This window comes from Perna viridis, chromosome 6 (genome assembly GCF_037379345.1).
Source record: "Perna viridis isolate PV_CMFRI_1.1 ecotype Kerala chromosome 6, ASM3737934v1, whole genome shotgun sequence".
Lineage (NCBI taxonomy): Eukaryota > Metazoa > Mollusca > Bivalvia > Mytilida > Mytilidae > Perna > Perna viridis.
Window position 1 is genome coordinate 32,442,695 of NC_142450.1, and position 13,288 is coordinate 32,455,982.

At 31.5% G+C, this 13,288-nt stretch overlaps 2 protein-coding genes across 3 annotated transcripts in view; one reads left to right on the top strand and one right to left on the bottom strand.

Moving 5' to 3' along the window:
- Window positions 1–13,288, bottom strand: part of LOC148614595 (proteasome assembly chaperone 1-like) — a 39,329-nt gene that overhangs the window by 5,424 nt on the left and 20,617 nt on the right. Inside the window, exons 4-5 of one of the 2 annotated variants that reach the window (XM_088588790.1) lie at window positions 6,968–7,093; window positions 4,744–5,012 (exon numbers count right to left, since the gene is read on the bottom strand). The gene's annotated coding sequence lies outside the window, so the exon portion shown is untranslated. Of the gene's footprint in view, window positions 1–4,743; window positions 5,013–6,967; window positions 7,094–13,288 lie in introns of those variants that run through there. The other variant, XM_088588792.1, reaches the window with a different exon arrangement.
- On the top strand, window positions 139–12,937 carry LOC148614596 (synapse-associated protein 1-like). The gene is made up of 8 exons (XM_088588788.1): window positions 139–446; window positions 4,003–4,085; window positions 5,744–5,890; window positions 7,166–7,305; window positions 7,815–7,906; window positions 8,849–8,914; window positions 9,496–9,669; window positions 10,744–12,937. Exons 1-8 carry the CDS (start codon window positions 209–211, stop codon window positions 10,881–10,883), a joined length of 1,080 nt encoding a protein of 359 aa, XP_088444914.1. The 5' UTR covers window positions 139–208; the 3' UTR covers window positions 10,884–12,937.

A 13,288-nucleotide genomic window follows, 5' to 3' on the forward strand; every position in this document is an offset into this window, starting at 1 on the left:
TAATTTTTATATTATATGTTTTCTGTTTTACATTTACCAATGATGAATATTTAAAATGACTTCATCTAAAAATATTCATTTAAAATCTTGTCTACCGAAGCTGTAGTCATTAATTTTGAAAAAAAAACTAATGACATCACTTCCGTCCTGTTGTAAACATTGAAAATCGATAAAGCTTTCATCTGTGAACGAAAAACAAAAACGCAAAATGTTTAGCTCCATGTCAAGTTGGTTAGGCATAGGGAACGAAAAAGCTGAAACAAATAATGAAGAAAATAAGGAAAATCAGAACACCGAAAAAAGTGGTGACGAACCCGAAAATAAGGAGAAATCGGACACGAAAGCTGAAGAAGGTGATGGGGACATTGACAAGTCTCTAGATGCTGCTAAACACAAACTAGAAGACGTGTCTTCCAAAGCTTTGAATGCTGCAAAGGAATGGGGAAGTATGTCTATTAGAATTTGATGTGACAAGACTTTCAAATGCACATTTTCATTTGTTAATTGTAGCTGCGTGTGGTCTAAATGTGGAACATGTACTTTAGTCAGAGAGAGTATTGTCTAACATGTGTAACACATACCCGTACCAACTTTTCCCCATACCCAAATAATGTTTTGTTAAATTATTTATTCTGATGTAAAGTGGAAATTGCGTGAGATGTGGAAAAGTCAGTTTCAATTCATTTCTCATCAAGAAAATGATGTATATTTTTCAGATATTTTTTGTTTGATCAGTTTTCTGAAGTCAAAAGGTCTAAAAGGTGTAACCAGAAGTTACCGTACCCATCTATTTATTGCTTATTTCTTACTTACCTGTCCGAATTTTACATTTTTCTAAAATCATTTAGAGGTTAAAACTTCACCTTAAGACTTCAGATAAAGTTTTGAAAGATTTGATATTGTTTTAAAAAAGAAGTGATTAAGTTTGAATTCTGCACCGTACTTAGCATAAATCCCAGTACCAACAAAGAATGAATATGATCTTATCCAAAATGAAAAACAAAGTCTCATAGACATAGTCTGATGCGATTTTAATTGATCGTCAATGAAAATTTTTATAATATTATGATGTTCTAATGTCAAATATGCATTAAATTAGAACAGATAACAAAATTACTTTACTTTGATTTTTGGGTGCGGGAATTTCGGGTTACACAATTCAGACCTTTTGAAAACAGAAAATCGAATAAAATCATTTTTTTCAACAAACATTTTAAAAACCTTTAATTCTCCTAGCCATCATGTCATTTTGTAAATTTGTACCAACTTTCAACAGGAAACATTAGAAGACAGGAAGACAGGAAACAGGAAGAAATTAGCAAAATAGTATTTGGGTATGGGAAAAAGTTGGTACAGGTTACACATTTTAGACCATACTGTCAGAGAGTAGATCTATCTTCAAGACAGAAGCAATTGATGCCAACCTGTTCACCAGAATTATAATATGAGGAATGTGAAACCTTAAACGCTCCAGTATAAAACATATGAATTCAAACACCTAAGTCCTGTCATAATTTTTGTAATTGGTAAAATGTGTAATGATATACGCTTGATATTATCCTTATGCATTCTCCTATTGTCGTGGTCTGAAAAATGTATGGGCAGAAATGTTCAGCTTTGGTAAGGAACTGTGGGTTGTCATGGTCCGAAATGCCCAAGTGCACAGAAAAGAGAATTACCATCACTTGGCGTGCAACCTGGATGACATTCTCGGTAAACTTTTCGTCAAATTCTACTCGAACTACTTGACAGATTTTAATGAAAGCTGGCATGAATGTTCTTTAGGGTAAAAAAATGTTGTTACTGTATCTCATACACAAAAAAAAAATCCTTTGGATTCTTTATATGTTATAAAACATGGCTACTATTTCTGTTCATGGAAAATAGTGGTAAAGCCATTTATTTCAAGGTTAATCTCAAAAACTATCAAAGGTGGAGAAAAAAGATGAAAAAAAATAAATTTGGCTTTTTCCTCCTTGAAGAGCTTTACAAAAGTGCCCATTTGGTTGACAAATTTTATGATGACTCTTAGTCCTCGTAATACATGTATGTGCAGTAAGTAATTGTCCTTGAAAGACAAAAAGGGATTTTTTTGCAGTTTTTAGTCAATATCTTGAAAATCATAAATACAAGTACATGTAAATACAATGACAATGTACATTGTAGAAGAACATTTTCAACAGATGGCAATCAGACATGATATTTACAATAAAGGTTACTAAAGTCTTGATTGGGTTGAAGTTGTTAGGACTCCTTGTTAGATATTGTCCTTGAAGGTGAAAAATGAACCAGGTTTATGATTCAGACTCCTGTGAACCTCTAGTTTTACAACTTATCAATTGGGTACCTTTGGGAACATTCAGCTGTAATGTTTGTACATGACATTAGGTTTTGATACATGTATGCTGAGTGAGCATCTAAATTTGAAATGTCTCCTAACATTCTTAACTTTCTTTATTACATGTAAGTTCCTGGCAGTTTTTTTTGTGCTTTAAAATAATATGTACAAATGCTACAACTTAATTTTGGAATTTGCCAACAAATACAGAATTATCAACAGTTAATGATAAAAATTTTATTTATGTTGAGAATATTAATTTCCTGACAATAGTTTAGTTCTTGTCATCATAAAAAAGGTTAAAATCATTGTACTTACAATTGTACGTGAATGTACAAAAATGTACATTTATAAGTGTAGCTACAAGACTTAAGTTTCTTTTGTTATTTTTTTATACCAGCTGTGACAGCAGCTGTCTTAAAATATTATAGGACTGTCACTTATTGAAGACATGTTTGCTAGATGATTATCATGAGTCAAGATTAACTTATCCATTTATGTTGTATACATGTACATATGTATATCCATCTAATCTAGGAAGACCTACTGTATTTTTTAATATCATACATGTACATCTTGTATCAATCTTAATTCTTTAATTTTACTTGATATAATCTCATTGCATGCATAATGTACATGTAGTATTAAGTGTATCAGTATCAGACAATATCTTGCTATTGGCCTCTCAGTTGTGATATTGATTTGCCTGAAATTTTTTTTTGTGGTGACAATTTCTTGTCAGAAATCCTTTACTTTCTGCTACAATGTAGACTGGCTAGATATTTGATAGCTGGAGCAAGCCCCTGCACCTAATGAATATTCACAAATTATTGTACATGTGTAGGAAAAACTAAACTCACATACATGTATCTCTCCCAAATTAAATATATATCTATCAAATAATAAACTTACAAAATTATCTTTTTTCTTCTATGGTTGTGAAAGATAATCCCAATCGGCATGAATGGTTGTCAAAGAAAAGTAAAAAAATACTCTTATCGCTCAAGGGATTTCAATGAAATTTTAGAAAGGTTTAGTATCATATATTTGTACATGTATGTACATGTACATGTACATTTACATGTGTATGAAGGATTATGAATACTGTCGGATGATTCTAAAGGGAGATAGTCCAACTTAAGGATTTTACATGTTAAAAAAATTCAAGTGCAACTCTTCCTAAATTGCTCTAGAGATTTTGATGAAATTTTATATGAAGGTTGGTTACAAGTCTATAGATGTGTATGGAAGATTATGATTACTGTTCGAGGACTCCAAATGGAGATAATTCAAGTTATCAACTTCAGAGTTTTACATGTACAATGTACATGAAAATCTTGTAAGTACAACTCCTCCTTAACTGCTTTTGGGATTTTGATACAACTTTATATGAAGGTTTGGTATGAAATGTAGATGTACTGAAGGAGGACTCCAAGAGCTTCACATGATAATAAGCGAAACTCCACATGAACTGCTCAAGAGAATTTTATGACAATTTAGAGGAAAGTTGGGCATCAAATGCAGATGTACATGAAGGAATATTATTACTAATGGAGGAATCCAATGGCAAGGGCTAGACATTGTATATTTACATGTAACTTCATTTGAAGCGGTGGGTAATGTCTTTGTGAGCTTGCTTTCAGTATTTCCATTTTTTTTTTTAGGTTATTTGTACAGTTTTAGTAAGGAAGCAGGAAAGACAGTTGCAGATCAGGCAAAAAAGATTGGAAAGACAGTTGAAGAACATGTATAGTATAATTACCTTCACTTGCATAATCTTTTATATAAATTCATTTTTAATGTGTGTTTCTAGAAAAGCAGAGGACGCTTACCCTACCTGTGCACCTCGTCCATGCTCCCAGTTTTTAGTGGAGTCCAAGTTGCTCATTCACTATTGTTACTTTGTATGTATTATTTTAGTTCCTTTATGTTCTTTGTTGTGTTTGTCTGTTTTCCATCTCTGGTCTTTGTCCCTGGATTACATTCTTTTGATTTCCGCTAGAATCTTGGTTCCCTTGATTACTCTTTTTTACCAAAGATTCACTGCAGAAAGTGTGCAATTTGATTGGCCATTTTTGAAGGCAAGGGTTGAGGGCAAATGCAATGTACAGCTAGAAAGAATCCCCAACACATATATTTCTACTTATCCTTAGATAAAAATGTTATGAATCTAAAGTTGTCTTAAGACAGTTGGTTTAATTCTAATATTTTTATAGCAGCAAATAATGAGCAACCATACACAGAAGACAGTATGAAGAAAACATTTAAAAATAGATAAAAATTCAAAGCCTTAACAGAAAATACATAAATGAGACAAATCAAAATGCATCAAATTTTTGTGTCGAGACATTGCATTGTATTTGATGTGATGTGTTCCAATGTAGCTACAGTACTTATAATCTTACACAAAAGAGCAATTAATCCTCTGTTTCACCAATTCCTCTTTTTACCGTTGTCATCAATGGCAACAGCAGGTCTAGTAGACGTTATAATTCATCCCTCTATCTGTCTGGCATGTATACTTTGTGTAATCTATAACTCAAAAAGTTTGAAACCATCCATGTAATCTATTACAAAAACGTCATCCTGTCAAAGTCCAAGGGAGAAGTGAGCACAAACAAGAAAAGTTTTTGCTCATTTTTCTCTGTCTAGATTAGGCCCTGCTTTGTCTAATCTGTAATTCAAAAAGTACATGTATTAAATTAAAGCAATATTATTCAAACCTATGTTCAAACATATTTTAGGGTGTATTGGGGTGCACAGTGATTATATATATGTACATATTGACGGTTGCCCATCCTATTACTTGATTAATTTTTTCCTACATTTTATCATTTTGAAGTTAGAAATTTTTTGTCACTGTACAATGTATGCTGTGAACAATATCTATTTTGTGTAATGTGTAACTCAAAAAGTATTAAAGCAATAAAATGTAAACTTTGCACAGTAATTATAAACATATTAGAAATGTGTACCTCTTATTATGGATGGATTTGATCAATGTTTTTCTACATTTTTAGTATGTTGAACTTAGAGATTTTTTTTCAGCAGGGTATGTAATCATTAGGACATAACATCAAAATTTGTAAACCACACTTGCTTTTTATAACTCTTAGTGTTTATATGCATTTTACATATTGAAGATACTTATGTGCTGATAAATATATGATGGTGACGCAGATCCAGACATGTACTGGTCTTGGTTGTGTCTGCTCTTCGGAGTGGGGAGATCCAAAAGTAGAGAGTGACGTGAAATATTTAATTTTTGATTAAATTGAACAAAAATGAGACATGACATAATACAACTTCATGTTCCTTTTTATATGAGTTTTTTTGCAAGATAAGAAAGAATGTAAAGATCTATGCTCGTAAGACAATTTTATTTTATTGTGAAATATCTTTCAGACAATAATTGGAGAGTTTTCAAAGGAACAAGAGAAGTTTGTAACAGAGAAGAAAGAAACTGGGAAGAGATCAGAAGCAGCGGTACCTCCATGGGTTGGCTACAATGAGGAGGAAACAATGAAGACACAGATTCTTGCATTATCTACGGTAAGTTCAGCATATTGTATTTTTTTTATGAAAATAACAAATTGTTTGATGCAAGTTTTTCAACATACTGAAATCTTCTACTTTTAAAACAAGATGAACAATTATTGATATGATTATAGCCAAAGTAATATAATAAATTACTAATAAGATAATTCATTGAAAAGAACGAATAACGAATAACCAAAATATGATCACCAGTACCAAAGAGCATGTAGTTTTAAATCTGAATGCATTCTTGACAAGTGATCATATTTTGATCAATTAATTATCCTACTTTTTATAAGAAACATATCAGAAGCAGCAGATAGCTGAAAGATATTTCCCAATAAAACAAAATTGTCCTTACCTCTTTTGCCTACCCTGGACTTGACTTTGACGCCGAGCAACTTCGCAGGTGTTTCTAGAAAAGCAGAGGACACTTAACCTACTGGTACACCTGGTCCATGCTCCCAGTTTTTAGTGGAGTCCGAGTTGCTCAGTTACTTTTGTTTCATTGTAGGTGTAATTTGGGTTATTTCATGTTCTTTGTTGTGTTTGTCTATTTTATAAATAGTACTTTTCAAAATCATAATCACATCTGACAGAAATGTTTGTTGTTGATTTATACATAATCTGTTCAAGTGACCTTCTTGAAAGTCTGAAGGTCAAACGATGGAAGAATGGTTGTCTAACAAAATAAATAAAGTATTGACAAATTGGTTCATTAAGGATTGTTTTGCATGGTTAATGTTGTAGTGTGAACTGACCCAAAGTCGTTTATATCCCATAATCTAACCAACAATCGAAAACAATTCTTATATTTTTATTCAAAACACCAGAAAACAAAAATTAAATAACAGTACTGGTATATTGTTTCCTTTAATATGAAATCAACATTTTATTATGCGGATCAATACTCTCGATTGTCAAACAATTACACATTTGCAACATTAAGCAAAACCTTCAATCCTAAAGTGGTTTGGTTTTGACAAGCTTCACTGTACAAATTAAATGTAGTAGAATGATAATGGCAGTTTTAGATGATTTAGAAGGATAGTTTTATTTTTTAGGACAAAAGAAATTTTGTGAGGAACCCACCTGCTGGTGTACAATTCCAGTAATGTTCTGTAACATCAGTGTTAATACATTTTGGGTCTGTGTAAACACCTGCCGTTGCCAAGCAAAACCTTCAATCCTAAAGTGGTTTGGTTTTGACAAGCTTCACTGTACAAATTAAATGTAGTAGAATGATAATGGCAGTTTTAGATGATTTAGAAGGATAGTTTTATTTTTTAGGACAAAAGAAATTTTGTGAGGAACCCACCTGCTGGTGTTCAATTCCAGTTTGACTTCACTGCATCATACCCTGTTGCCATGGCAACACTTCAAGAAGACACAAATTTACAGAAAATGAGATTTGACCTTGTACCTAAACAGTAAGTAAATATCAGTGCAAAGCAGGAAACATGTTAAAATTAAGATTTTTTTTAAACCCAATGAAATATCCATGAAAATAACCCTTACATATTACTTTGTTTCATTTCTTTAAAATGTTTTTTAAAAGACATCATACTGGGAAATATACACTCAGGCAAAATGTTTGACCTGGCAAATCTGGAAATAACACCACACAAAATTACCATGTTTAGAGTATTACATTGCCTAGTTGCAGTTATACTTCAGTAAACATCTCTAAAAATGTGTCATAAAAAATTGACTAACAAAGATTTTTTTTATCATATTCTCTGATAAAACCAAGTTACTCTTCTTCACAATTGAAAAGATGTTTATTCTTTGTGTATAACTTAGTCTAGGTGTATCTGAACTTATGTAGACAACCTTGGTAAACTTGAGATACATGTCTTAATTATTGATGCTGTAATATGAATACATGAAAATGTTGCTAGTCCATTTTTTACAAATATGACATGCTATGATTATTCAGGGTTAAAGAAGATATATTTTGGAGAAACTACTTCTACAGAGTGTCATTAATTAAGCAGTCAACGGAACTAACATCACTGGCACAGGAGAATGGTGAGTATCTGTAAGATCATTATGAATAATAGGGACATCCTATATATGTAGGAGGTTTGAAACATGAATAGCTCAAAATCATTCTGTTTGAAATGATATAATTTACATAATTTGGAATTCTTTGAACTTTAAAAACAGGAACAACTCAGGAGTTACAAGGAGTCTGGCATATTCCTGAATGTTAAAAGCTTGCATCATCAACTAAGTCATTTTAGTACACAAAAAGCTCTGTCTCTAATCATGCACATAGGCTAAGCCTAAAATCATAATTATCCAATGATGAATTGTTGCTTTCTTGAAACCTGTCTGCTAAGTACAAAAAACAGGTAAAAACGGGTTGTAGAAAACTATCAGGTATTACTAGATGAGTTACAAGTTTTGGCTTAACTGCAATTTATTTGCCACATAACTTGTAGTTGTTTTACCCTTGTATTAATTTGTTTTAGGGGATAGGTGTTGTTTGAAGATCATGATTAACAATATGTTTTTGTTATAATTTTGACTACAAAGCATTACAAAAATTTGTTGCCATCTTTTATTCCCTTAGTTAGCTGTGAAAAAAAAGTTTCCCTTCTTCATACTTTGATTTGTTTAAGAATGCTTTGTTTGCTTTTTTCAGTAATAAACTGTTTGCATTTTTTGTTGTTGATGTTTGATAAATAAAATTATCATGTATATTTGTGGGTATGTCTCTCAAACAAATTTCCATAAGATTCCAAGTCATTTATGATAACATATTAATTTCAGTGAAGTGTGCTTGGGCATCATTTGTGTAGATTAGTTTTGAAATTCTTAAGAAAATAAGGTATCATGATTTAACAAAAATTCCCTGAATTCTTAATTTTTGCACATATTCAGCATATAAATCTGTTCATGGTAATTTAGATCCAAACTTTCAAAAGCAAGTACTGTATTTTAATTAGAAACATTCTTTATTGACAGGGTCCATGGGAAGTAGATCTAATAGCACAGGGTCATTTAAATCATCAGATGACAACCAAGATAAAGGTTTGTTACCATGGTGATTGGAATAATACATATTATACATATTTAATATTGACTTTTATCTTTTGTACATTCATATAGCAGTGAAATACTTCAATTTATTTGTTTAGAAATTACATGTACATGTGTTTATCTTATTGAAATACATGTGTTATGTACTTAATAAATGCCTCATGAAATCACATGAATATTTTGATTTATACGCATGAAAAAATACAGGAATCATGATACCATACAAATCCTTTTAAGGTATTCCAATTTGTTTTTTTTAGAAATTAATTTTCGAGTTAAAGATTGTCAATTCAATTTTGTGACTATTTAAATTTCTTCACTAACAGTCTCATAAACGGGTTCCTTTAGACCTTAATTAAGGGGCTTATTTGTCACAAATTATTTTTTTCATGTTTCTTTCTTTGCAGGAAAAATAAGTGACAAAAAATCGGCTGCAATAATTATTTGCTTTTTAGTTAAAAAGATTTATTTCCTGGGTACATTTTTATCATGTTGTTTAATGTCCCAGATGAGGAAAAGTGAAATGAAATAGACTAGCTTAGAAAATCTTCATTAAAGCTATTTCATTTCAGACCAATCCTCTCCTCAACCAATCAAGTCTAAGTCTAAAGTAGAAGATGAGGTAGCTAGCAGCCCTCCTGATAACGAGTTTGTAAGTGATACATTCCAAAGTGATGCAATCACAGATGAAGATCTTAAAAAGGAAATGCAACAGCTGAGAGTAGAGGAAGGTAAACAAGAAGGAGGTAAGAATAATGGTTTCATGTTAACTCAACCATAAAACTCAGGTCAACAGGAAGGAGGTAAGAATATTGGTTTCCTGCTAATTCAACCATAAAATTCAGGTCAACAGGAAGGAGGTAAGAATAATGGTTACCTGCTTACTCAACCATGAAGTTTAAATTAGACTTTGCCATTATGCCATTACAGTGAAGGTTGTCATTTTGAAAGAATTAAAATAGTCATCTGGGCCAAACTGGTCACACAGTATTCTCTCCCTCAAAGAATTTAACCCAGTTTTAGGAAAGCTTTGTCTGAGTCACTTACAGTGTTCAGGAATGTTTTCAAAAACTCCTTAAAATTCCATTCTTATGGGGGATGAGTAAAAACCCAGGCCACAGGTGTTAATTTGCACAAAGCACAATCAGTAAAGTGAAAACCTAACACTACTATTTCAGAAACTTGTATATTATTCAGTCATGAGATCTGCATTGAAAAGCCTGTCAGTAGCTTTGTCTTACGCAATACCAACCTGGTTGACTGTCAGACTCCAGGAAAATGCATTCAGCATGACATTGAGAAATATTAAATGACTTTATTTCTTATGCATTAAAACTCAAATAATTTTATTATTAGTGCACCAGTTTCAGAACATAATCCCCAACGAAATGTGTGTATGTATAACACCATGTCAAGTCTTCTGATTGCCACCACATTGTTTATGTTGACTCCATTTCTGGCATAGATTTTTATACTTGACTTGGTGTCTGCAGTCTTATAAGGAGGGAGACTTAGGGTATACATAACTCTTACAAATCATTGGAACGTTTATGTGAAGCATTTTACATCAATCTCATCTAGGCATCAAAGTAACGTGGATTGATTTCATTCTGTTTCAAATGAAAGCTTGATAGGCTTTGGTGAAATTGACTATGGTGCAAACATTGATTTCAAGAGTTGTGTTCCTTACCCCAGGTTACCCTCCTTAAGGTTGACCAACAATTTCCAACTATTGCCTTCTAACCCAATTGAACTATGGTTAAAGTTTCCATTATTGTATTGCCATTAGTAAATGATTATACACAATCAATACGTTTCAGATGCAGAAAAGGACTGGGAAAATGAACTACAAGCTGAACTGAAGGAATATGAAATGGTCACCCAAGATGGTGATGTCCTGGATGACGAACTGGAGAACGAAATCTTACAGGAAATTGAAAATGAAACAAACAATATGTGAAACAAGGGATACAATGTTAAAAATGGAAACAAAACCAATAAATGCTGACCAATTTGTGGGGATATTTTTCTCTATGATCATTTGAGGGAATCAGCACCATGGCTCATCATGTGATAATAACTAATGCTCACAGAAGCTTATATCATGTACAGTAGAGAACTGTGTTCATTATGTATACTGTTGACCAGCAAATTCATGTTGTTCTTAAATGTGTATTGCAATGTTTATTACTACTTGTCCATAGAACATTAAAAAATAAATGCTGGATTTAAGAGATGCCATATAATGTATACTTTAAATTTTTCTAAGAATGAAGAGTCTAAAAAAATCCAGTATGCAATACGAAGTGCAGAGGATAGAAGTAGTCTTACTATTGTTATGATATTTATTTCACAGATGACTTTAATTTTCTGCCAAAAAATGCAGTGGATTAGTTTTTTTTTTTTGTGTTTTGCAAAGAATGAGTAACTGCCATGATTTATTTCAACTTCAATAGGACAAACAGCTATTTATTTACCATAGAGCCATTTATGTAATTTGTTTTGTTTGACTGCTTATAATAATTGTCATACCATTTGATTGATACATGGTAAATTGAATATTCTTGAAATATTGGTTTAATAATCATACATGTAACTGTTTAAATGATATAAAAATCGAAATGCTATTTGTTTGAAGATCCTAAAATAATTTAATCAGAAAATCCTATTGTTAACTTTTGAAATTTCAAGCAAGAACATTTCACAATTGACTACATTGTCAGACATCAAAGTGAAAGAAGTTCATTTTTGCACGCTTGTAAAAGATGAAGCCATCAGAGCATGGCATGTAAGTTGTTCTTGTGGTGTCATATTATGTTATTAAATCAATAGATAAGTCGTATAAATCAATAGATTGTATGATTTGTTATTGGAATCCAGACATCCTTATATTCATTCCAACTAAATTTAATGGCTAGATTTTCATTGAAGCTGGAAAAATGAGGTGGAGCATTGGGGAGTCTATATTTTTTTTTATATATATACAACTGCACAAATTTATTTCTATAGGTATTCATAAGTAGTGATCCTTCCTGTTTCCTCAACCTTTCCATACACACATCCTCGTTCTTTCCTTTGAAGTGTATGCTTGTTAAATTCATATTTTCAGTTACATTGACGTGCTAGGAACTAATGATACTATGTACATAATAAAGACATAACAAAATCATATTCTCTTGATTTCAGAAAAAAACATAAAAAAAAACTCAGGATGGGAAGATGTTTAAGGACAAGGATGGAGGGAAATCTAGTAATTACTTTTAATTCACCTAAATGTTTAAATGAATTAAGCCATGTTTGAAGTTCCTACAGTACATGTGTAACTTGAATTTTCAATTCCCTATTGAACTTTTGATAGTAACTTGATAGTTCTGGTTATTTACTACTTACTTGTACTAAAAAGAAATTTTAAGTCTCCCTTTTGTTTAATTATCTAAAAAATGTTTGAAAAGTGCTTTCAACTGGCTTTGTTTCCAATATTCATTGTAGTGCTTGTTGAGTTTATTACAAAGTTTTGACTTATTTGATATGATCTATATCTGTAGTGTGAAAAAATACAGATATACAGCTGTTGCTGTTATCTTCTGTCACTGGGGTTATCTTTCTTTTGCTTCCTTGTATGTATGGTTGATGAATATTTCTGAAATTATCCATGCAAGGACAATAACTAGACTGTGGACCCTGATGTGTGCACTTGTATCATTGTTTTATTTTATAGTACTATGTCATGCTGATCTATCATTGTTTTATTTTATAGTACTATGTCATGCTGATCTTTCATTGTTTTATTTTATAGTACTATGTCATGCTGATCTATCATTGTTTTATTTTATAGTACTATGTCATGCTGATCTTTCATTGTTTTATTTTATAGTACTATGTCATGCTGATCTATCATTTTCATTAATTTTATTTTGATTTGTGAGAGATTATGTATTGATGTATATTTGATCTTGTTATTTACTTAATTTTAATTCTATAATGACTTGTAGATAAATAAACTGTGAAATTGAAGCCTGGTCTTATGGAACCTTACTTTTTGAAAACTTCAACACAAGGTTTTATCACTATTCTGTCAAGTTTTCCTTTCTTTTTACTAACCAATACTTTCCCTCCTCCGTGTTGAAGAATGGTATTAGAAGTAATCATTAGAAACTAAGTAATGGATGCATGTGCTGTAGTCAATGTAAACTCTCAACATAGCACAGGAAAACAACCTGTTGGTTGTATTTAGTCATTGATTTTCTTGTATTTGCTGTACCAAGGTAAGAGAGAAAATCATTCCGGTGAAGATGATCAATGATAATTCATAATTATAGACAAGTCTTATTGTAAATCTGTTAAAAATTATTATCGATAAAGTTT